The 26,143-nt window shown below is 43.5% G+C and overlaps 1 protein-coding gene across 4 annotated transcripts in view; it reads right to left on the bottom strand.

The window, feature by feature from the left end:
- The window catches only part of LOC149457301 (arylsulfatase L-like), a 63,330-nt gene that overhangs the window by 26,808 nt on the left and 10,379 nt on the right, over positions 1–26,143 (bottom strand). For 2 of the 4 annotated variants that reach the window (XM_089683886.1, XM_089683889.1), the window contains exons 2-5: positions 22,798–22,974; positions 14,107–14,253; positions 13,178–13,299; positions 8,542–8,664 (exon numbers count right to left, since the gene is read on the bottom strand). In XM_089683886.1, coding sequence (XP_089540012.1) covers positions 8,542–8,664; positions 13,178–13,299; positions 14,107–14,253; positions 22,798–22,844 — 439 coding nt within the window. In that variant the 5' untranslated portion in view covers positions 22,845–22,974. The remainder of the gene's footprint in view (positions 1–8,541; positions 8,665–13,177; positions 13,300–14,106; positions 14,254–22,797; positions 22,975–26,143) is intronic. The other 2 variants (XM_089683888.1, XM_089683887.1) reach the window with 1 other exon arrangement.

Below are 26,143 nucleotides of genomic sequence, written 5' to 3'. Positions count from 1 at the left end.
TACAACAGTTTGCATATGTGCCTCCCACTTGGTAAGGGACCAAAAGTAATGGGACAATTGGCTTCTCAGCTGTTCTATGGCCAGGTGTATGTTATTCCCTCATTATCCCAATTACAATGAGCAGATAAAAGGTCCAGAGTTCATTTCAAGTGCGCTATATGCATTTGGAATCTGTTGCTGTCAACTCTCAAGATGAGATCCAAAGAGCTGTCACTATCAGTGAAGCAAGCCATCATTAGGCTGAAAAAACAAAACAAACCCATCAGAGAGATAGCAAAAACATTAGGTGTGGCCACAACAACTGTTTGGAACATTCTTAAAAAGAAGGAACGCACCGGTGAGCTCAGCAACACCAAAAGACCCGGAAGACCACGGAAAACAACTGTGGTGGATGACCGAAGAATTCTTTCCCTGGTGAAGAAAACACCCTTCACAACAGTTGGCCAGATCAAGAACACTCTCCAGGAGGTAGGTGTATGTGTGTCAAAGTCAACAATCAAGAGAAGACTTCACCAGACTGAATACAGAGGGTTCACCACAAGATGTAAACCATTGGTGAGCCTCAAAAACAGGAAGGCCAGATTAGAGTTTGCCAAACGACATCTAAAAAACCCTTCACAGTTCTGAAACAACATCCTATGGACAGATGAGACCAAGATCAACTTGTACCAGAGTGATGTGGAAGAGAAGAGTATGGAGAAGGAAAGGAACTGCTCATGATCCTAAGCATACCACCTCATCAGTGAAGCATGGTGGTGGTAGTGTCATGGCGTGGGCATGTATGGCTGCCAGTGGAACTGGTTCTCTTGTATTTATTGATGATGTGACTGCTGACAAAAGCAGCAGGATGAATTCTGAAGTGTTTCGGACAATATTATCTGCTCATATTCAGCCAAATGCTTCAGAACTCATTGGACGCCGCTTCACAGTGCAGATGGACAATGACCCAAAGCAGACTGCAAAAGAAACCAAAGAGTTTTTTAAGGGAAAGAAGTGGAATGTTATGCAATGGCCAAGTCAATCACCTGACCTGAATCCGATTGAGCATGCATTTCACTTGCTGAAGACAAAACTGAAGGGAAAATGCCCCAAGAACAAGCACGAACTGAAGACAGTTGCAGTAGAGGCCTGGCAGAGCATCACCAGGGATGAAACCCAGCGTCTGGTGATGTCTATGCGTTCCAGACTTCAGGCTGTAATTGACTGCAAAGGATTTGCAACCAAGTATTAAAAAGTGAAATTTTGATTTATGATTATTATTCTGTCCCATTACTTTTGCTCCCTTACCAAGTGGGAGGCACATATGCAAACTGTTGTAATTCCTACACCGTTCACCTTATTTGGATGTAAATACCCTCAAATTAAAGCTGACAGTCTGCAGTTAAAGCACATCTTGTTCGTTTCATTTCAAATCCATTGTGGTGGTGTATAGAGCCAAAAATGTTAGAATTGTGTCGATGTCCCAATATTTATGGACCTGACTGTATATACACACACACACACATATATATATATATATTATATATATATATATATATATATATACACACATATACATATATATATATATATATATATATTACACCTTTTTCCTGTAAATATTTCTACTGCACCCTTTTAACCTTTTTAGTAATAAATCTTACTTTCTGAAAGTGTTGAACTGTTTCTATAGCTCTTTAAATGTGACTTACGAATCCCTGCCGCTGAAGCGCGCTACTATGAGTGTTTAACCCTCTGTATAACCGGTCTGTGGAGATAGCGGTATACCGACGATTAACCAATTATCCTAGTGTATTGCTGAGTTTCCTCTTTCTCTGTATAAAAAGGAGGTGGTGGCAGTGTGAAGGGTCAATTGCGTAATTAACCTGACCCAGTAACAAACACTCCCAGGCTGCAGGTGCGTCGATTGTGGTCCAATTAGCTGGAAAATCGGTGTGCAGGGTGCAGCTGGGCGTGGCATTGTTACGCACGTGACATTGTGGTGTTAGATTGGCTAGTCCTTCGGTCACGAGTTTGTTGAGAAGGTCAGGGGTCTGACGCGCGATCGTCAAACCTCCGTCCAGCGGTGTCTTCACCACCGCTGCTTTCACCAGCTGTCTTCTCTCCCTAGTGCCGGCATCTTCAGTGTGGGCACCCAGCTGTGACAGTTTGCGGCTTTACAGCCGGGTGCCCACTGCGCACGCGCGAGAAGTGCTGCGCTTTGTGAATGGCCCCGTAGTCTTCTGGGACCTGTCACGTGTCCCAGAAGACTAAGGGAGGGGGGTGGGGGAGTGGACAACTTCTGCCTCAGATCACCTAGGAAATCGCAGCAGAAGTGGGAGTGGGTACCTGTCAAATTCAGGTACCCATTCCCCAAAGGTGCCAATCCTTAATGGGGAGCGGGGGACAAAGGCTTAAAGCGTGACTTCCCCTTTTGGGTGGAGCTCCACTTTAAAGAGTAACTTCACTTTTGTTGAGAAAAAAATATTCCCCTCTAGGTGATCTATGGACATTGCAAGGATTATAACAAACTTTGTTGCAGATTCCTACTGTGACGGCAGTGACTTTTGGCGGTGGGGGGACCTCTGTATCATCTCCCCAAATCATTATGTTTAACCCACCCTATGCCTGTTTAAGGGGTACAGGGTGTGTATGTGAATGTCTGAGTCTTGTGTATAGTGTGTGTTCCTTTGTCTAGGCCACATGGCTGTCCATTGTCTGTTTGCCATGTGCTCCCCCCATTGTCTTCCTGTCTTCCTGTCCAGCCAACTATTATGGGATGTACTGTTTGCGTATTGGTGTGGGGGTTGGTCAATGTCCTTTACCATGTATTTCATCCCATTGTTCTGTGTCTGGGTGGGATGGGGAGGGGTGATGATGTATTTCCTGTTCCTGGTTGTGTTTCCCCGCCCTCTGTATACAATATGTTGTTTGTGTAAAATAAAGAGTTGTTGGCTTCCTGTATTATGAAGAGCTGGGTATTGTCTTTTTCCTGAGGGATTTCAAGGGTGTGGTCCGTGGATGGTGTTCGGACAGGGGAAGTTGTGCTATAACGGAAAAACTCAGTGCGGTCTGGGTTCCGGTTCCGTTACATTGGTGGCAGCGGTGGGATTGTGCTTCCAACCTGTAAACACATCCAAACCATCACCGGGATCCAAGAGCAGGAGAGGAGAGACAGATACCACTCGCAGCTATGGAAACTGAGGTCTTATGGAGGATGCAGTAAGTGCTGGCTTATTTAGATGACCCGGTTTCTACATGGGAAGAGCGTGGATGGAGAAATACGTCTGTCCAACAGCTGGATGAGAGTGTGGAAGATGGAGCAGTCGGCGCATCCCTCCAATTACAGATCCCAGGATGTATGGATCTAATGGATTTTTCGCTGGAGGATGTTATGGGTGATGAATCACCTGCAGTCTGGGACATCCAAACCACCAACAGGATCCAAGGTTCAGATAGCAGGAGAGGAGAGATACCACCTGCAGCTATGGAAACAGAGGTCTTATGGCGGATGCAGCAAGTGCTGGCGTATTTAGACGATCCTGTTTCTACATGGGATGAGCTTGGATGGAGGGACGCGTCTGTCCAACAACTGGATGAGGGTATGGAAGATGGAGAAGTTGGCACATCCCTCCAAGTACAGATCCCAGAATGCATGGATCTAATTGATTTTTCAATGGAGGACGTTGTGGGTGATGAGTCACCTGCCAAAGTGCTGGCACTGGACTCAAGGGCCACCAGCCCGTGCCCTGGACACTTAGCCATTCCAGAGACTGGGGATTGTACTGATTTTTTTTCTGAGGAGGAACCAGCCGGGGAGCTGCCAGCTGAAGCGCTGACAACCGGACAGAGGGTCCAGGACCTCTGCCCCACACCTGTGGTAGTTTCAGAGGCCCAGGGTGAGAAGGGAGAGGAGGTTGTTGTCCTCCCTCACCCACAGTCAGCCAAAGTGGAGGAAACTCTTTTCCCTCCCAAGCCAGGATCTGTGCACCAGGGGGACAGTGACAGAGGAATGCCATCCCAGCAGCAGATGCACAGTCTGGGAGTGGAGGAAGACAGCCTCCCTCCCCCACGGTTAGCCGGAGCAGATGTGGGGTCCCCAGCAGAAGCACTGGCACCAGGGCAGAGTGCCGCTGGCCTCTGCCTAGCAACTACAGTCACCACTTGGATACCCCAGGGATGCTGGGTAGTCGGCCCAGATCCCTTACAGAAGGATGGAGTCGGCCCAGCCACCCTGTCTTCTCTCCAGCGGCTGAGAGGATTTCCGGCAGAAGGACCAGTCCGTACTTCTCCCCAGCGGCGGGTATGTTCTACGGGAGAGGCAGAGGTTGGCAGGGTGAGTAACGCTTGGTGTGGGACAATTTGCATGGGGTACTGTGTGGGTGCTGGCATTGGGGGACTGGAGGTGCAGACTAACTTCAGAGTACATCCGTCTGGGATATACTCCTGTGTTAGTCTCCTGCCGAAAGGGGAGATATGTGACGGCAGTGACTTTTGGGGGTGGGGGGACCTCTGTATCATCTCCCCAAATCATTATGTTTAACCCACCTTGTGCCTGTTTAAGGGGTACAGGGTGTGTATGTGAATGTCTGAGTCTTGTGTATAGTGTGTGTTCCTTTGTCTAGGCCACATGGCTGTCCATTGTCTGTTTGCCATGTGCTCCCCCCCATTGTGCTGTGTCTTCCTGTCCAGCCAACTATTATGGGATGTACTGTTTGTGTATTGGTGTGGGGGTTGGTCAATGTCCTTTAGCATGTGTTTCATCCCATTGTTCTGTGTCTGGGTGGGATGGGGAGGGGTGATGATGTATTTCCTGTTCCTGGTTGTGTTTCCCCGCCCTCTGTATAAAACATGTTGTTTGTGTAAAATAAAGAGTTGTTGGCTTCCTGTATTATGAAGAGCTGGGTATTGTCTTTTTCCTGAGGGATTTCAAGGGTGTGGTCCGTGGATGGTGTTCGGACAGGGGAAGTTGTGCTATAATGGAAAAACTCAGTGCGGTCTGGGTTCCGGTTCCGTTACACCTACCTTTTGTTATTTTGAAGAAATCACTGTTTCTTTGTCTGTGCCCATGTGCAGAATAAATCTGCATGGGAGCGGGTTCATAGTTATCAATCAGCTGCTCCACCTACAATCTAATGAGGAAATTAGAAAGGTCTGCATTCCTTTAGACATAATATCCTATTGGGCATATATCACGAAAAATGACATTTTTGTTGCAGGGGATGCCTGTTATCTGACTTGTATCTTAGTGCAGACTTTTGGGAAAATCAGTGAGCCAATCACACAAGTAGGAAATTATGCTACTGGTGAGCAGTCTGTTCGCATTCTGTGTACAGAACACCTACAGGTAGCCATATTGCATTGCATTTTACAGAAAATTGCAGCGATGCAGATTGAAAAGGAAAGGTAACTTAATAACAACATGACTTGTGCCACAATTGCACACACTATATTATTTTTTTATTTGCCATTTTTTCTCCCCCCACAAAAGTGGCGTTACTTTGGATACACCCTTTACCAATGTACTTATCTGCAATGTGTGGATTACTATTTGTAGTTTAACATTATTATTTTGGATTGCTGGTTTTAAAAGGGATCATTTGGGCTGAAACAGGATTCTGGTGGGATGGTTTGCATGCAAAGACCATGGGAAATGTATAAACCTAGTATGCAATTAAGCCTGCTAGAATATATTCATAACTAAAATATGTGTGTGGACACTATAACCACTTGCCCTCCAGAGGATTTACCCCCATTCTTGACCAGGCCATTTTTTGTGATACAGTGCTGCGTTACTTTAACTGAGAATTGTGTGGTCATGCAACATTGTACATAAATGAAATGTCCTTTTTTTTCCCACAAATAGCATTTTATTTCAGTGGTACTTGATCACCTGTGCGTTATTTAGTTTTTGTGCCTTAAACAAAAAAAGACTGACAATTTTGGAGGAAAAAAAAAAAAAACACATTTGAATTGCTATAAAACCTATCCAGTGAAAACATTTTTAAAATAAAAAAACACTTCATAAATTTAGGCCAAAATGTATTCTGCTACATGTCTTTGCTAAAAAAAATCTCAATAATTGTAAAATTGATTGGTTTACATGAAAGTTATAGCATCTACAAATGGCAGTATATATACTGAATTTTTGGGTTTTTTTTTTACTAGTAATGGCAGCAATCAGCGACTTATTGTTGAACTGCGGTGAGCATTTTGACACTGTGGGGGAACTGACTGCCACTGACATCCCCAGTGACACTAATACAGTGATCAGTGCTGATATAAAGCACTGTCACTGTACTAATGACACTGGGCAGGAAGGGGTTAACATCTAGGGTGATCAAATTGTTAACTGTGTGCATTTTACATAGTGTGCTGTGTGTGATTTACTATGAAGACAAGCTGCTTTGTATTGCTCTGCTGTGTAGGTCAATACAAAGCAGCCTGTTCGTGCTGACAGGGGAGAGATCTTTGTTCACATACAGACATCTCCCCTGTCACCTCCGCCAATGATCACCAAGTCCTGGCTGAAAAACGGGACGGGACCCAGTGACTGACATGCTGAGGAGCCAATAGTGGCGTGGGCAAGGGTGTATTTACCACAAGGCAAACAAGGCATTTGCCTAGGGTGGCATTTTTCAGGGGGGGGGCAGCACTGCCCCCTGGAAGAAGGGACGGAAGAAAGGACACATGCAACATGGGGACCTAGTGGGTTCCCAGAGATGCTGTGGGTTTCATGATGGTGTATGCACAGCCTGTCTCTCGTTCCTGGGAATGTCCGGAGCTGTGAAGGTGAGTGTCTCTCTCTCTCACCATGAGGGATAATAGCTATTGTATGGGGGGCAGTGGTAGTGGAAAGCCAATTTTTGTGTTGCCTAGGGCAGCACAAAACCTAAATACACCACTGGGCGTGGGTAGGGAGCGTGAGTGCGCTCCCTACCCGGAAATGCAAAAGCACACATACAGTGAAGTATTTGATCCCCTGCTGATTTTCAATGCTTGCCCACTCACAAAGAAATGATCAGTCTAAAAACATCGAATGGTAGGTGTATTGTAACACAGAGACAGAATAGCAACAAAAAATTCTAAAGAAATGCATGTCCAACAAATGATGCACTGATTTGCATGTTCATGAGGGAAATAAGTATTTGATCCCTTTCACAAAACATGACTTAGTACTTGGTGGCAATCACAGAGGTCAGACGTTTCCTGTAGTTGGCCACCAGGTTTGCACACATCTCAGGAGGGATTTTGGCCCACTCCTCTTGGCAGGTCCTCTCCAAGTCATTAAGGTTTGGTGGCTGATGTTTGGCAACTTGAATTTTCAGCTCCCTCTATAGATTTTCAATCGGATTAAAGTCTGGAGACTGGCTAGGCCACTCCAGGACCTTAATGTGCTTCTTCCTGAGCCACTCCTCTGTTGCCTTGGCCGTGTGTTTTGGGTCATTGTCATGCTGGAACACCCATCTACAACCCATTTTCAATGCTCTGAATGAGGGAAGAAGGTTCTCACCCAAGATTTGACGGTACATTGCCACGTCCATCGGCCCTTTGATGCGGGGCAGTTGTCCTGTCCCCTTAGCAGAATGTTTCCACCACCATGTTTGACAGTTGGGATGGTGTTCTTGGGGTCATAGGCAGCATTCCTCCTCCTCCAAACACGGTGAGTTGAGTTGATGCCAAAGAGCTCAATTTTGGTCTCATCTGACCACAACACTTTCAAACCAGTCCTCTGCATCATTCAGATGTTCAGTGGCAAAGTTCAGACGGGCCTGGACATGTGCTTTCTTGAGCAGAGAGACCTTGCGGCCACTGCAGGATTTCAATCCTTGTCGGCGTAGTGTGTTACCAATTGTTTTCTTGGTGACTGTTGTCCCAGCTGCCTGGAGATCATTGACAAGATGATCACATGCAGTTCTCGGATCATTCCTCACTGTTCTCATGATCATTGACACTCCACGAGGTGAGGTGGAATCTGATTGATTGCTCCTGTGGACAGGTGTCTTTTATACAGGTAACAAAATGAGATTAGCAGCACTCCCTTTAAGAGACTGCTTCTAATCTCAGCTTGTTACCTGTGTGAAAGACACCTGGTAGCCAGGAATCCTGCTGAATGATAGGGGATCAAATACTTATTTCCCTTATAAACATGCAACTAAGCGTATAATTTGTTAGACATGCATTTCCTTTGAATTTTTTGTTGCTATTCTGTCTCAGTGTTACAATACACCTACCATTCGATTTTTAGATTGATCATTTCTTTGTGAGTGGGCAAACATTCAAAATCAGCAGGGGATCAAATACACACATATAATATTTATTATGATTATACAGGATTTATATAGCGCCAACAGTTTGCTGAGCGCTTTACAATATATAACGTGAGACAATACAGCAACAATACAGTTCAATACAAGAGGGATTTGAGCGCCCTGCTCCTTAGAGATTACTATACATATACACACACACACACACAGAGGTAAAAGAGAGGTTGGATTAATTAAGATGGACACTCTGAGATGTTAAACACATAAAATATGGATACTTCCCATCAATACTCACCAATAATTCCTGTGGAATAACCTTGTTGCTTTAATATCTTTGCAAATGTTGTTTCATTACTAGGAAGACCACCAGATGCAGCATTCCATAACAAAACCCTAGAGCCAACGTGTCCTGTCATGCCTAAAGACAGGAAAAATGGAACAAGGAAGAGAAGAATAAACAAAATATATAGTAATAAAAAAAATTACATAGAGGACATTGAGGACAAGTTAGAGAGAAGTTGTAACTTTTATTTTAACAGATTTTTTTTCCTGTGTGCATTGCAATGCAACATCCACAGGGAAAAATACTTCTCCTGAATTAAACTTTCTGCTTTGTCACTTTTATCAGAGAAGGAGTTGGGCAGAGAAGGTCTCGAAAAGTATTCTAAAAGAACACCAGTTTGCCCAAAATAAATGTGGAATGATTTTATTTTGTGGCCTGCCTCGCCACAGGCTATCCCCGCTTCAGTCGATCCTGAATACGGCAGCCAGACTCATTCACCTTACCAACCGCTCCGTTTCCGCCACCCCCCTCTGCCAATCCCTCCACTGGCTTCCAATTGCACAACGGATCAAATTCAAAATCCTAACGCTGACGTACAAAGCTGTCAATCATACTGCCCAAATTACATCACCGACCTAATATCCAAGTACCACCCAACACGCACAATCTGCTCCTCACAAGACCTCCTACTCTCCAGTTCGCTGGTCTCCTCCTCCCATGCACGCCTCCAGGATTTCTCCAGGGCGTCTCCCATCCTCTGGAACTCCCTATCCCAATCCATCAGACTATCACCTACTCTCCTCTCCTTTAGGCGCACCCTAAAAACCCACTTCTTCAGGGAAGCCTACCCCACCCCCTGCTAATTGCCGACCTCCTCCACTCCTCTTACCACCCCATCCCCCACAGCTATCTCCTCCTGTACCCCTATCCCTCCCTCCTAGATTGTAAGCTCGAAGGAGCAGGGCCCTCGAACCCCTCGTGTATCACATTTTATTGTTATTGTACTGTCGCATGTTCTGTCTCCCTTTGTAATGTACAGCGCTGAGCGAACTGTTGACGCTTTATAAATACTGTATAATAATAATAATATTTTAATATCTAGTTTATACCATCCTAATAAATAATAGCACATTTACAAAAACTAAGTACTCTGGACATGCCAGGAACTGCACTTGAGGTACCCTATATTTACCAAGTTGACCACCATTGCACTGGTGGGTTATTCAAAGGGATATATAAACTTAGTCATGGGGAAAAACAAAAGGCTATTTTACATCCCGTTCTAGTAACACAGCGATGGCGAACCTACGGCACATGTGCCACAGCTGGCACGCAGAGCCCTCTCTGTGGGCACTCGAGTGGATCGCTACACCCCCTGGCAGCCATCGCCAATGCACACGCTCGGAACCAAGTCGCAGCTCCTTCAGTGACATCATTGTGCCTGACACCTGGCTCCTGAGCATTCCAGCCCTCTCTTCTGGATCCTTTACACACAGCCGGCTTCCAGACCCAGCAGAGCGGTGTCACCTGCGGTACAGTGGTATCCTTACCCGGGCACAGCGTGCCTTGTTGTTCCACTGGATGTTGTACTATGGCAATGCCTATATCTGTCTACAAAAATGTAAGTTGCTCTCGTCCAGACTTGTATATAGCCATATTTTGAGAACATTTACAGACATCTTATATGGGTGGGGTTAGTAAATCATTTTTGCCATTTTTGTGTTTTTCTAGACTCCTTGTGTTGAACACAAAAAAATGAGCACAGCTAAAAAAGCAAAACTGAAAACAGATAGTGGAGGCCTGGACAGAATCATTTGGAAAAATACATGCACATGTAGAAATTGTTTTTCTCAGTAAAAAACTGAGTCATTGAAAGCTCTGTTATTGTATTTTTCTTTTAAGACAAAAGATGTTATTTAGTTTGGACAACTGTACGAGTTGTTTTTTCTAAACTAAAGCCTCAGTATTCAGGTTTAAATGCAGTGTTAGCACTTTGAAATAAATAAGTTGGTTTTGTGTTGTAGTTTGGGCACTCAGACTCAAAAAGGTTCGCCATCACTGTAGTAACAGCTTTGTTCTGAGTGCATGAAATCCCATGATGTGTTCCTGCAATGTGCTTCGATGAAAGCCCAGAGTTGTGGGGAAGAGCTCCCTCTACCCCAAAGCACCCCTCCATGTTGAGGGAATGTGGCCTGGCCCTTTCCTGACCTGCTGGGCTGCATGCTCGGATAAGGGTCTGGTATGGATTTTGGGGGGGAACCCCACGCCATTTCTTTTTAAAATTTTGGCGTGTGGCTTCCCCTCAAAATTCATACCAGACCCAAAGGGTTTGATATGGATGAGAGGGGGGACCCCACACCATTTTTTACAATTATTTTTTAATTGCCAGCAATTCTTTTACATTCAGCTGTCAGTGGGAATCCCGCTGACAGCTGAAACATGATGAATGCTTTTCACTACTAAAATACCGCATGACTTGATAATATAACTCATGCAGTGTTTTAGCACCCTTTTTAGTGAATTTACTATTCTTCAGTGCATTCTGGGCATTTGGGAAGGTCTTCTGAGGTTATCTTTTAAAAACACTTCTAAACGCAAACGTGCATAAGCGTGACTAAATGCGGTATGCAAACGCCGCTAAACTGATTTTTTTAACCTACACTTTCCATCGGTCAGAAGAGTTTTCCAAACGCCCTTTGTACATGAGCCCTTATCCTGCACATGATTCTTCTGCATTCAGGAGAGGGAGGTTTAATCTCACCTAAACATGGCAGCTTTAAACTCTGCTAAAAGCCTATGTGTACATTGACACATAGGCTTTTATGGAGTTGAGTTTAGGAGCTTTGGCAAAAAAATGCCAAAAGCTCCTTAACTCGAGTTTAGGAGCTGCTCGTGTACATGAAGCCTTAGACAAGCACTATATGACCAACCTATGTGGTCATAGGAAGTTGGTGAGTGCAACTCACATCCCGATGATCACTGGGAAAGCTACTGAGTGGAATTTTCCCTAAAAACAATATACAGACAGCAGTAAACATCCAACAGAGAATCTGATCCTTACCCATGCTATCCTGAAAAATAACAGTTTGCTAGGGTCCCTTTTTCTTTATTCCTTAAAGAATATGTAAACCCAACATTTCATATTCCTGCTGTACCATGTACTTTTATAAAAAAAAAAAAAAAAAAAGTATCCTGTTCTCTTTGTATTGCCTCCTTTGTGTGATGTCCCTGGTGTTCCTGCTAGCCCTTCTGCTTTCCTATTACAAACAGACCACACTAGGCATGAGAGCATAGTGTGGTCAGTCATTTAGCTGTGCTGGAAACCTAATTTGTTCTCCTCCAATGGTCAGACCCCCCCACATTTACTGGGAATATCAGTGTTGGGCATGTGATCTTTAATTTAAAAAAAAAATCACAGTCGCCTTGGGGAAGGAACCCTGCATGGATTAGTTGACCCATGTGACTTTTCATCAATAAATGACTGAATATGTTTGCAATGAAGTGATGGTGATGTCTCATTGTTTTACAGCTACTTTGAAGCTTTTCCCTAAATCTCATGGTTCCCACAATCCCCTTAGGTGCTCAGAGAACTCACACCTGATGAGACAGAGGTAGCTGGACATGTAAACTGCAACCAGGGGTACAGTGCTCTGCCAGGAGGTCTAGTATGTGGGCAGCTGGGCACAACAGCCCAATAGCATGCAGATTCTATGGAAGCCCCAGCCACTACAGGGATCACTACTCCATTTGCTACTAGAGTACTGTTCTTAAAGTGGGGTGGCCCTCTGTCTCCAGCTGCTCTCCTGTAATGCCAGCTCTGAGATCCCTCCCACTGTTTGCTGGTGTTATTAGACCTAATCTGGATTATATTTTAAGGGATGCGGTCCCTGAACATGCATGCAAGTAGCTGTTTTTGTACAGGTTACTGAAATAGTGGTCCCTCTCTCTATTCTGCTCTTGTAGAGTTTGACAGAGACTGTGCTATAGAGTTTCACAGAGACTGATATCTAGTGTCCTTATTGGGTAACAGGGGAATTGCGCTTAAGCCCCATACACACAATGAGAATATTGGACGAATGATCGTTTTTGGTTTTTTTGCATGCTAGTTTCATTTAAAAATTAAGAAGTTACGAAAATTCAGAATAAAAATTCGGAAGTAATGTAATGTATTGCATTGTATTTGTATTGTATTGATGAAAACTATACTGATCAAATGAAAATAGTAAGATCTGGTATCATACAAGAAAAAAAAGTTTTGTGCTTGTTCCCTTCAAATAATTTTAGGCAAAAGCTGTGTATTAACGATCAGATTATCGTACGATCCCTTTGAAAGAGGTATTTTCCGTACGATTTTCTGATCATGTGTACCAGGCTTTAGGAGCTCTTATTTGCGTATGTACATAATCTGTTTAACAAGGTTCTATACTGAATGCATGTTCCTTTGCATACTTCTTTTGTCTCATTTGCCTTTCTGAACCCATTTGTATTGTAACCCCTGCTCTGCACCTTATAAGTAAAGTTTATTTCAAAGCTACCCTCTGTCATTTGGCGAGTTACACATCCTGTTAGAATAAGGAAATGTGTGTTTAATATATATTTACAAATGTTTCAGATGCCAAATATTCTGTTTAATTTGCTAATACATTACCTGTTCTTATAGGATATCTGCCAGTTAGAAAGGCTGATCTACTTGGGGTGCATAAAGAACCTGCAGCAATATGATGTGTAAGTTTCACACCTTCCTTTGCCAATCTGTCAATGTTAGGAGTCCTAAAAATTACAATGCAAGTTAGTAACTGAAACTTGAAATAAAAACAGAAGATAAGAAATGTAAGATGAGCCTGTGCTTGTCCCATTCAAATATACAGTGTCTGAAAGCAAAAGCAAAGAGTTGCAGGCTGTTAACACTGACCAATTCCAGGGGGTTCATCAGCATCAATTTTATATTTACATCTCATTTTCTGAGGATTAAAGCGGTTGTAAAGGCATATTTTTTTATTTATTAAAACTGTTATATTTACTTGCACTGTACAATGGTGTTGCACAGACTGGTCCCTGACCTCTTCTATGGGTGCCCCCATCACAAGCTAAATACTACAGGGCACTCAAGCAGGCACACTCCCAAGCTGGACTGTGTGTGTATATAGAGACAAAAAGCGCAGTTCGGCCCTGCCTCACTCCATTCTCACAGGGTTTTATTGACAGCAGCAGGAGCCAATGGCTCCCACTACTCTCTCTATGTCCTTTGTATACAGGGAGAGAAAGCAGCACTGCTGCAGATGGGCACAGTGCTGGATCAAAAGAGGAAACAGGTAAGTATTTAGGGGGGGGGGTGGGGGAGGTGATCGTGGACGTTTTTTTACCTTAATGCAGAGAATGCATTAAGGTAAGAAAGAAAACCTTATGCCTTTAGAACTATTTTAAAACTGCATATACAGTACCCTAATAAATTTAAAAATGCACTACAGCCTTTTCAAGCGAAATAACAGAAATTTGGTAGAAGAAACAGATAATTTGTTTTTTCTTTCATGTAGGACAAAACATCACAATCCTAATAAATGCCCAATTAACTGTTACCTTATTGTATTATTCCCAAAGCATCCAATGTCTCCAATTCCAAGATCATCGGCCATGATCAGTAAAATGTTTGGCTTCTGACCATATGTTGGATATGAACAAATAAGGAGAAAGTAAAATAGAAAAGGCAACATTTCCATGATATTCCTGAAAAAGAATACAAATTTAAAGTGTTACTGTATCACTGGTTTAAAGTAGAAGTCCAAATTTTGACCATTATTCAACGTAGAAGACTGAGGACTATGAGTTGAACATACCTGGGTTTGGTTCCAGCAAGGTGTAGCAAACATGCCTAAAGTTTGGGTGCAGAATCAAACCCCTTTGAAGTCAATGTAAGCTGAATATAAAAGTACAATTGCTATTTTCTAGGTTAAGAAGCTAGGGGTTGTCAAACGAATGGCATGGTGGGCCAGGGCACTGCCCCAGTGAACACGTGCCGAAGCAAAAGTTTGTTTACCACTTCACCTCTCACACCTATGGACCAGAGCACAGAGCAATTTTTGCATTTCTGCTATGGATCTGTTTATTCAGCAATAACTTTGTCATTACTAAAAATAACAAGGTAATACATACAGTATAGGGAGGGATTTACTAAAACTGTTGCACACAGAAGCACATTAATTCAAAATCGCACCTGTATGCAAATTGCATGAAAAGCGCTGTGCTATCAAGGCTAAACTGAAGGAAAAATATTTAAAAAAATACTTTTTTTTTCACTTGTCAGGTTGCGTTAACTGACATCATCTGCAGATCTACGTTAAGCCCTATGATCTGGAGTTGAATGAACAAAAAGATACAAATGTAATAATATGTTACATTGTATCTTTGCGTAATTGTGTCTGGAGCAGTGTAGTTTATAAACTCTGACTCAGACTGCTTTTATGACAGCTAGAGCTGCCGACATCTGAGTATACTGTAATGATGGCTTTGATTAATCACAGCCTATATATACGGTAGGAGCAGTCCCAGAAACAGAGCAGAGAGACTGGATGTGCTGCACCCTGTGTAGAATGATTACTTTTTTGGGGGGCGTGTCAAGCATGCCCAAAGTCTGCAACTAGATTCCATTTGGTGAGGAGCAGTGATTTTATCATCATTTACAATGTTTCATTGTAAATGCAAAATTCCATTAAAGTGGTAGTAAACTAATTTTTTTTAAATTGTACCTACAGGTAAGCTTATAATAAAGCTTACCTGTAGATAAAATGAGGATCTCCTAAACGTGCAGCGTTTCGGAGATATTCTCTCTTTTTTTTTAAGCTCTCGCATGTGTTCTGCAGGAGCGACATACCCGTGCCGTTCCTTCAGAGTGGTTTGCCATGGCCTGTGCATGCACAGGAGTGACGTTATCGCAGACCGGCCTGTCAGACTACCAGAGCTCGCGAACCCGGAAGGAAGACCGGGTGAAGATGGAAGCCTCTGCAACGTTGACAGCGCACCGCTGGTACGTTGCAGATAATGTACGTTTTAGATAATGTGCTAATATGAGATGCATATTAGTACATTATGACATTACCTTGCAGGGGACTTTTTTTTTCCTGTGATTTACTACAGCCTTTGCATGCATTGAGATGCTCTGACCCTGCCTGTGAAGTGCCGCAACTATGCAAGGTATACAACCTATTGCAGTGAATTTGACATTTACATAAAAAAAATGATTAAAAATTGCTGGCAAAATCCTCAACTGTATGGTAATATGCATTGCATTTCACGGGAAGATAAAATAAGGTAATTTTTAAAGTTTTAAAGTCCCATTTACATATATATGATTATTGACCATCAGCAGTCATCCAGCAGAGCTGTCATTTAGCAGGAGTGATCAGGAACAGATGTGTTTTGGCATTTTCTTTTGGCTGGTGAGCGAGCACATTAACCGCTTCCCAATCGCCCTATAGCAGAACTACTGCTAGAGGGCATCAGGGCTGCTCAAAGTCACACATATATACGTGATTTTGCATTTCCAGGTAAGGGGCATGTGCGCCACCATACCTGTACCGCCATTGGCTGCTACAGCTCTCGCTCACCAGGTCCCGGATGGAGAGTCCCCGCCGAGGAACACTGACAACACTGATCTCTTCCTTGTCAGCACAAATAGACTACTTTGTATTGGTCTACACAGCAGAGCACTACAAAGCAGCTTGTTTCCCTAATAAAAGACACACAGCTCACTTAGTAAAACACACAGTTAACCCTTTGATTGCCCCAGATGTTAACCCCTTCCTGACCAGTGTCATTAGTTCAGTGTCAGTGCTTTTTATTAGCGCTGATCAGTGTATTAGTGTCACTGGGGATGTCAGTTCCCCCCCCCCCCCAGTGTAAAATGCTCACTGCAGTCCCACAGTAAGTTGTTGATCACTGCCATTTTTATATATATATATTTATTGTGAGGGATTGGCCCGGTACAACAGCAGTATCTTAGTGAATAAAGTTGTGCTTTATTTACAAGGCTGGTGAACACAAGGTGCATATATTCAAAACTAGCAAAACAACTACAAACAGAAAATAAAGCCTTGCCGCACTGGGCATCTAACTGCAAACACAGGTTCCTATCTACCTTTCTGGATACAGCCTACCACTGCTCAGACAAGGGGGGGGGGTTCACACAGTCCAAAATCACACAGATTTAGGCTGGCCATACATTATACAATTATCTTCCAATTTTCTGCCCAATTTCCTTTAGATTTACTTTCAACTGTGTAGTGCAAGGGCCTGCCTAATTGGATACAACTGAAAGTGTTGTTTAGGTTTGTCCTCCTATTATATGGTTTTTGGTAAATCTAAACCAAAACTCTCCAGAAAATTGTATAATGTATGGCCAGCCTTACTCTCACAGCAGTATAGTTTGGTTGCTCCCCAGTCTGTTCTGCAAAGCAAACTGGTTCCAGGTTGGAGCATTCTCTCTATGCAGCCTGGGAGTTTTATAGAGCCCAGAGCCCTTAACCTACTACAGCTGAACTCATTACATCATCAGTGAGCCGAACAGGCTGACTACACAGCACAACAGAAGAACAGAAGAAAAAGTCAGTGTATAATATGAACCTGGTACAAATATATCTCCCATCCTGGACACATACCTTAGTTCTTCCTGCCTTCTTGTCACTATATATATATATATATATATATATACCGTATTTTTCGCTCCATAAGACGCACTTTTTTCCCCCCAAAAAAGGGGGGAAAATGTCAGTGCGTCTTATGGAGCGAATATAAAGCGGCCGGTCCGGTATTTCTGCCGCCACCATGTCAGAATATCGGGCCGGCCGCTCAGCTGTTCTCTCCTGAAGGGCCTTACCTGTTCCTCGCTCCAGCGCTGCACAGTCTTCCCGCGCTGAGTTCTGTGACAGCCGGGTGCCCACTGCGCATGTGCTGCGCTTTGTGAATGATCCGGTGTCTTCTGGGACACATGACAGGTCCCAGAAGGCGCCGGGCCATTCACAAAGCGCAGCGCTTCTTGCGCATGCGCAGTGGGCACCCGGCTGTCACAGAAGCCGGCCCGGGAAGAAGAGCGAAGGACAACTCCGCGGAAGTGGGAGCGGGTACCTGTCAAATTCAGGTACCCGCTCCCCCTCCCTCCCCAAAGGTCAGCAGTCTCTGTTCATTCCCTGCACTGTCTGCAGTCTCTGGTCATTCCCTGCACTGTCTGCAGTCTCTGGTCATTCCCTGCACTGTCCGCAGTCTCTGGTCATTCCCTGCACTGTCCGCAGTCTCTGGTCATTCCCTGCACTGTCCGCAGTCTCTGGTCATTCCCTGCACTGTCCGCAGTCTCTGGTCATTCCCTGCACTGTCCGCAGTCTCTGGTCATTCCCTGCACTGCCCGCAGTCTCTGGTCATTCCCTGCACTGTCCGCAGTCTCTGGTCATTCCCTGCACTGTCTGCAGTCTCTGGTCATTCCCTGCACTGTGTCCGCAGTCTCTGGTCATCTCCTGTACTGTGTCCGCAGTCTCTGGTCATCTCCTGTACTGTGTCCGCAGTCTCTGGTCATCTCCTGCACTGTGTCCGCAGTCTCTGGTCATCTCCTGTACTGTGTCCGCAGTCTCTGGTCATCTCCTGTACTGTGTCCGCAGTCTCTGGTCATCTCCTGTACTGTGTCCGCAGTCTCTGGTCATCTCCTGTACTGTGTCCGCAGTCTCTGGTCATCTCCTGCACTGTGTCCGCAGTCTCTGGTCATCTCCTGTACTGTGTCCGCAGTCTCTGGTCATCTCCTGTACTGTGTCCGCAGTCTCTGGTCATCTCCTGCACTGTGTCCGCAGTCTCTGGTCATCTCCTGTACTGTGTCCGCAGTACTGTGTCAGAATGCCCAACGCCATCCCGCAGTCCTGCTATAAGTATATATACAGCCTTTTGTGGACACTATAACTTTCACATAAAACAATTTATTTACATGCATTGGGATTTTTTTAGCAAAGACATGCAGCAGAATACATTTTGGCCTAAATTTATGACAAAATTAGATTTTTAAATTTTTTTTATTGGACATGCTCAACCGCCTCCTGCCCACCATATAGTAAAATGACGGATGCAAGGCGGTTATCTCATTCTGGGAGGACGTCATATGACATCCTCCCATTCTCAGCGCACATGCGCGGCTCTGGGAGCGCGCAGCGCGGCGATCAGCGGTGCGCTGTGTCCCTCGGACACAGTGGATCATCGATCCACGGAAAGAGCCGAAGATGTTGGCTCGGTCATGTGATCAACTGTGTCCAATCACAGTTGATCACATGTAAACAGGGAAATGCCGTTTATCGGCATTTCTCTCCTCACGAGCTGTCACGCTGATGGCTCAAAAGGAGAGGAGAGACGGTAATTGGCATTCCTCGGAGGGGACATCTACACTGATCATAAGAGCACTGATGATCAGTGTGCCCTGATGATCAGTGTAGCCCCAGCAGTGCCACCTGTCAGTGTCCATCAGTGCCATGTGTCAGTGCTTATCCATGCCACCTGCTAGTGCCCATCAGTGCCACATTTCAGTGCCTACCAGTGCACATCAATGCCACATATCAGTGCCCATCTGAGCTGCGTTTCAGTGTCACCCATCAGTGCCAGTCAGTGCCACCTATCAATGCCAGTCAGTGCCACCTATCAGTGCCAGTCAGTACCGCCTATCAGTGTGCATCAGTGCCACCTATCAGTGCCCGTCAGTGCTGCCTAACAATGCCAGTCAGTGCCACTTAACAGTGCCAGTCAGTGCCGCCTATCAGTGCCGCCTATCAGTACCATATATGAGTGCTGCCTTTCAGTGCCCATCAGTGATGCCTGTCAATGCCCATCAGTGCCACCTACCAGTGCCTCCTCATCAGTGCCCATCAGTGCCGCCTATCAGTGCCCATCACTACAGCCTCATTAGCGCACATCAGTGAAGGAGAAAAATCACTTATTTACAAAATTTTATAACAAAAACTAAGAAAAAAATTTTTTTTTTCAAAGTTTTCAGTGGTTTTTGGTTTAAGAAAAAAAAACAGAGGTGATTAAATACCACCAAAATAAAGCTCAATTTGTCACAAAAAATGATAAAAATTTCATATGGGTACAGTGTTGCATGATCGCACAATTGTCATTCAAAGTGTGACAGCACTGAAAGCTGGAAATTGGCCTGGGCAGGAAGGGGGTATAAGTGCCCAGTAGGCTAGTGGTTAATAGCAAAATTCAAAAATATGTTTGTTTGTTTTTTTCAAAAATTGTCAGTCTTTTTTTGTTTATAGCGCAAAAAATAAAAACCGCAGACATGATCAAATACCACCAAAAGAAAGCTCTATTTGTGGGAAAAAAAGGACATAAATTTCATTTGGGTGCAGTATTGCACGACCACGCAATTGTCAGTTAAAGTAATGCAGTGCCGTATCATAAAAAATGCCGTATCATGTTTTTAAATTAAAGGACGTGTCAAAAACGGTGTTTATTTACACTACATTTTTTGTGACTGAAAAAGGGTACTATGTACCCCATTTCTCATTTGCACAGGGGCAGTTTGTGGGTGCCCCCTTATTGTTAACACTCATCCCTCCCCTATCTTAGCCTGCCAGGCTGCAGATAAGGGTCTGGTGTGGACTTTTGGGGAACATTTACATTTTTGTGTGTGATTCCCCCTGAATATTCATACCAGACCTCAAGGGATTGGTATAGACTTTGGGAGGGACCTCACACCATTTTTTTTTCTCTTTTGGCATGGGTCTCCCTTAACTTTCATACCAAATATAAAGGGTCTAGTATTAATTACGGGGTGAAACCCCATGCCATTCTTTGTAAACTATCCCTGGCTGCTTTGCTTACATGGCCGGTCAATTCTGTGTCATGTAAATCAATATAGCCTGGTGAGGTCACTAGTGACTCTGCTTTCCCTGCACCTGACAAAATCCTTAACAGTCATTGAAAGTGGGAAGCTTTCATCTATAATGATGGTAGGAATACTGCTATTGTAAATGGTGTTCATCTCTGACCTAATGGGTAAATGTATGTGTGTTAAATCTAGTTTACAATTTATACAATCTGACAGCACAGTACAGACAAAGTTATTAAAGTGGTTCTAAAGGCTAAATATTTTTTTTTATTTTATCTTAATGCATTCTCTGCTGCTCTGTGCAATACCATTGCATGGAGCCGGTAAGTTTAACATGTTTTTTATTTTAATAAAAAGAAATAACCTTTTAGTAACACTTTAAAATTACATAGCATGGTAAAACTTTGGTTTAGGATTTTTCGGAAAAAAAAGCATACATTTGTTTAAATATTTAGGTTATGTCTTGTAAATGGGAGCACGTAACAAATATAAAGTCAGTGTTATCCCAATTTGCATGCAAAACTGAAAATATACTTTATAATTCTTTTTAAAGACCACTATGTTCAATAAAGTTGTGTGAAAACTGGGGATACAAAGTACCCCACCACTGCAATACACTAAACTCAAGCTCAGTTCACTAAATTATCTACACCAATTTTTCTTCTTGAATCCCTTTCCTCTCACTAACAGCAGCTCTAATGCACTGATATTATAGTAGCTGCTTTTAAGATGGTCATACATAAGTCATAAAATGAATGAAATTTTATGTCGAAAAAACGATTGTTAAATTTTTAAATCATTGGTGTGCCCACAGTAAGAACCAATTTGTCCTGTGGCCATCAAAAATTACAGATCAAACATGTTGAAAATGTGTATCAGAACTACCGATTTTCTAATCGTTTATAAAAAATGAATAATTAAATGAATAATACAATTGAAATGTGCATGAACAAAAAGAACGTTCTCTGTCACGAAAGTTCAGTCATATCTTATTATGACCATAGCGTAATGTGTGTTTTTCTAGTGTAGCATATGTGTTTTTCTAGTGTAGCATGGGCGTGTTTCTACTATAGGAAATAAGACATTTCCTGCAGCCAAAGTTGACTGTAAAGGACATGTGAATTCAACATTTTGTGTATTGCAGTCTTGTAATTACAACAAAGAGTCCAGACACATGAGGCTGGAAGTGTGTGAAGCAGAGCTATTTAACATAATTAACCCAATGCTATTATTATTTCAAGCCAATAGGTCAAAATACATGGGATCATTTCTGCCTCTGCAGAGGAAGAAAAAAATTTTTTGTTCTCGCAGGGAAAATGCCAAATTAATTGATGGAGCAATTGTATTGAAAATTGATGAACTAATTTGAATTTCATTCGATGGATCATTCATTTTTGTACTCTATGGTCCCCACAACATTTTGGCTACTGTAAGTCAGCAGGGTCAAAGATTGCACAAAGACATGATGAATGGGAGAGAAAGAATCCATGACTAAGAAATTAGAACATTTTTATCAGGTTTGAATTGTGGATATTCAGGTTGAATTATTGTGATCCAAATGTTATTCTCAACTATGTTCAGGCTGATGTAAGTTGTGACAGACCTCCTGGCATCCTGTTTGAGTGTGTCTGTCAGATAACTGCTTCCTCACCTCTGGGACACAGGAACAAGGTATTATAGCTGAAATACAGATATGAATCCTCCTGCGCTGAAAGGAAGTCTACCTAGTGAAAGCTGCCAGCACTCTAAACTGATCCCCAAACAGTGTGTACAATAATCATAAATAGTGCAGCGCTTAAAACAATACTACGTGCAATACAAGAACTGTGCTCACATACAATTGTGTCAATATTCAATATAAATAATATTAAAATATGTTAAATCATTAAATAAGATATATCTTAAATATAAAGTGCCACTCAAAATTAATCTCTAACATTAGTGCCCACACAATCAAAAAGTATAAAATGATAACAGCCCCCTACACAGGGGGATAATTAAACAGTGCTTTAAGTGTAATAAAGTGACCACACTTCAAATGCCACTCAAATCATCAAATAAAATGTCCATAAAAAACGCAGGTGATATCAAATTCATGCAATGTGCAAAACAGTGCTTATATTCCATGAGCGTGTCCACACTCTTCACCTCCTAAGGCTAAATTGCCTCCTCACCTCCTCCAAGCGACCCCCAAGGGCCAGACAGCTTTCAGGATCATCCTGGATCCTTATTTCCTGACGGCAAGTACCTCTCCTCACGATGTGGATCTCTTAGGGGACTCCCATTACCCCAGGCCGGAAGCTTCTGAAGAATAATTGCTCACCAACCCAGTGAGCCAAAAAAGAATCCTCTAAGTGTAGTATTTTAGCCAAGATTCTTTATTAGTAACAAACAGAAAAGAAGAACCCACTCACATGTTCCCGCAGTCCTCCTTCCTCACCAATATGTGGGTGTACTGCATGTAAAGGAACTTCCTGAGTATACCAAGATGGCGTTCGGCGTCGGAAGTGCGTCACCGCGTACCGGAAGCTGCGTAATAGCGTACCTACGCGTTACGTCACTGGCTACTCGTGACTTCCTCGGGGTGACTCCTTCACTTAACAAAAATACAGGTTTTTATACATTTCAGAAATAGGGGCAGTCCCCACATGAACAATAAAACAAATATTACATATTGGGATAAATATCCCACACTGATTAGGTAAGAGCTTGATCACATTATCCTAAATAGTGCAAACAGTAAACAGTGTAGCCAACAGTTAACAGTGATCTAATTAACAGTAAGCTAATCAACAGCTAGCAACCAGACAAACCAGGGAGCCCACCCCAGGGAGCCCGCCACCTCCAACCCTGAATACATAAAGTACATTGTACATGCTGTCTTTGAGGTGTTTGCTTTCACTTGTATAATCTGTCCATCATAAAACAAAACTGTCCATTTCTTGAGGGAGATTGTTGATAAATATTTCTGTCCCAAGTTGAGGAGCTTCTATGACCCAGTCTGCAAGAGGCCCACATATTTCCTCTGACCTGTACAAGGTTAATATTACACCTTTTCATCCACTCCAGAATGGAAGCTGTATTATTTTGATACAGAGAATTAATCTAAGCCTAGCTATCAGCATTCACCACGTTGTTGACCATCAGTAGAGAATTATCTGCTCTCTCCATAGGCCTTAATCAGTGGATAGAAGGCTAGCCCCTAGTCCCCTCCAAAAGCCCCTGCCCTGGTTGGGTATGTCATACCTGTTAACTAGGTTAAGTGTATATATGTGAATACATTCCAATCACTAGAGGAGTATTTATATAAACACAGCTATATCTGAGGATTTTTAAACCTGGTACACATGGTGAGAATATCAGACAAATGATTATTTGAGGAAGTTGTAGTCTGTCTTACGAGAATTTTTGTAACTCTAGTAACCTATTAATTTTTGATATGAGACTAGCATGCAAAAAAAAAAAAAAAAGAAAACAGACAATTATTTATCCGATATTTTCATTGTGTGTACAAGGCTTAATTTCGCATGAAATGTCGTGATCGGCTTTTGAATGCTGTGTACTTATGATCAGTTTTTTGTATGAGCGCTACGAAAAAAGTTTCTTTTTGTCTGATATTCTCTTTGTGTGTACTAGTCATTAGACAAAAGTAGTTCAATCTGCAATATACATTTCCTGACAGGGTCACATAATATTTCCAAATAGCACACTACATAGTATTTATAACACAATGTACAGTATAAAAGTACAGTGGGTTACATGATATTTACCATTACACACAAGTATATTTACAGTAAAGTGTACAATACAAGTATAGTATAAGCCAGGGGCGGACTGACCATTCGGGCATTCGGGTATTGCCCGAGGGCCCGGGGTTAGTAGGGGGCTCGGTGAGAGGCTCACTGGGCACAATTCACTAAACGGTATCTTACTGCATCCGTGTATGCATTAGCATACTGCATAGCATTAAAAAAAAAAAAGTTTGAATTCACCAAAAAATGCTACAAAAATACCGCATGAGTTATTTTATCAAGTCATGTGGTATTTTAGTAGTGAAAACTATGTGTTCATGTTGCTGCTGTCAGGGCGGTTCCCCATTGACAGCTGAATGAAAAAGAAAGGAATTGCCGGCAATTAAAAAAATAATTTATAAAACGGCCCTTCGGGTCTGGTATGGATTTTGAGGGGAACACCACATCAACATTTTAAAAAAAATTAATACCAGTCCCTTATCTGAGCATGCAGCCCAGCAGGTCAGGAAAGGGGGGGGGGAATGAGTGAGCGCCCCCCCTCCTGAACCATACCAGGCCACATGCCCTCAACATGGGGGGAATGCTTAGGGGCAGAGGGGGCTCCCCCCCAAAGCAACATGTTGATGGGGACAAAGACCTCTTCCCCACAATCCTGGATGTGGGGGCCCCCATATCCCAGCCCAAACCCTGGTTGTGGGGGTCTGATTGGAATCTGGAAGCCCCCTTTAACAAGGGGGCCCCCATATCCCAGCCCCCCTCCCCATGTGAATGTGTGTGGGGTACATGAAACTGTTGCCCATTCACAAAACAAAATGTGTAGTGTGAATAAAGTCAGGAGACAGTCTCTGACAAGTCCTTTATTAAAAGATGAAAAATAAAAGAATGTCCCCCGAAGTAGATCCAACGTCAATCACGATGCCCGCCCACCAGAAAAAAAGGCTCTGCTACCGATGCTGGCTCCCGGCCATCTTCCTGCTCCACTGGCTTGACAGTTCTTAAATATGCAAAGGGCAGGGCCACCCAGTGACATCCCACATGTGGCCCCACCTCTTTGTGGTGTCATCAACCGGGGCATGCTGGATCAATGAGTGGCCCCACCCCTTACATATTTAAGAACTGTCAAGCCAACAGAGCAGGCAGATGGGGGACGCAGTCTTTTTTTCGGGCAGTGGCGGGCATCGTGATTGACGTTGGATCTACTTCGGGGACATTCTTTTATTTTTTGTCTTTTAATAAAGAACTTGTCAGAGACTGTCTCCTGTCTCTTTTCACACTACACTTTTTTTTTTCTGAATGGGTATCATGTACCCCATACTCATTCACATGGGGAGGGGGCTGGGATATGGGGGTCCCATTGTTAAAGGGGGGCTTCCAGATTCCGATAAGCCCTCCACCCGTAGACCCCCAATGTTGAGGGCATGTGGCCTGGTATGGCTCAGGAGGGGGTGCTCGCTTGTCCTCCCCCCCCTTTCCTGACATGCATGCTCAGATATGGGTCTGGTATTGATCTTGGGGGGGACCCCTCGCCATTTTTTTGTGGGTGTGGCTTTGGCTTGAGTGTGGGCAGAGACACAGGGGGCCCCATTATCTCTTATTGCCTGGGGGCCCCATGAGTTCTCAATCCGTCCCTGGTATGAGCTTACCTCTCTGCTTCAGGTTTTGTCATACTGCCCTGGGCACTGTGGTAATTTGTATGGAGAGGGGCACGCTGGGAGCATCAGATAAGTGACTGTCATTCTACTGCTCTGTTCCAGCGCCCTGACTGTGGGTTATCTCTCCTACTTACTGCATCAACTTGCTCTCTTTCCCGCTGTTTGTTCCAGATACTTTACTTTCACTTTGTTCAGCTCATTTCACCTCTGTTCACTCCCCCTCCCTCTGTACATTTCTGTACATTTCTCCCAGTAAAATCCTGCAATAAGTTAGACACTGCTTCCTCCCCCTCTCCCCCTTCCTTCACTTTATCCCTTCTAGTTTTTTCTGCCTTCAGAAATCTGCACAGCAAACC

The sequence above is a fragment of the Staurois parvus genome, unplaced genomic scaffold, assembly GCF_062004578.1.
Source record: "Staurois parvus isolate SC_StPar_1 unplaced genomic scaffold, SC_StPar_1.0 ptg000327l, whole genome shotgun sequence".
NCBI lineage: Eukaryota > Metazoa > Chordata > Amphibia > Anura > Ranidae > Staurois > Staurois parvus.
Note: the sequence above shows the minus strand (reverse complement) of the source record. Positions and strands in the feature narration are given on the sequence as shown.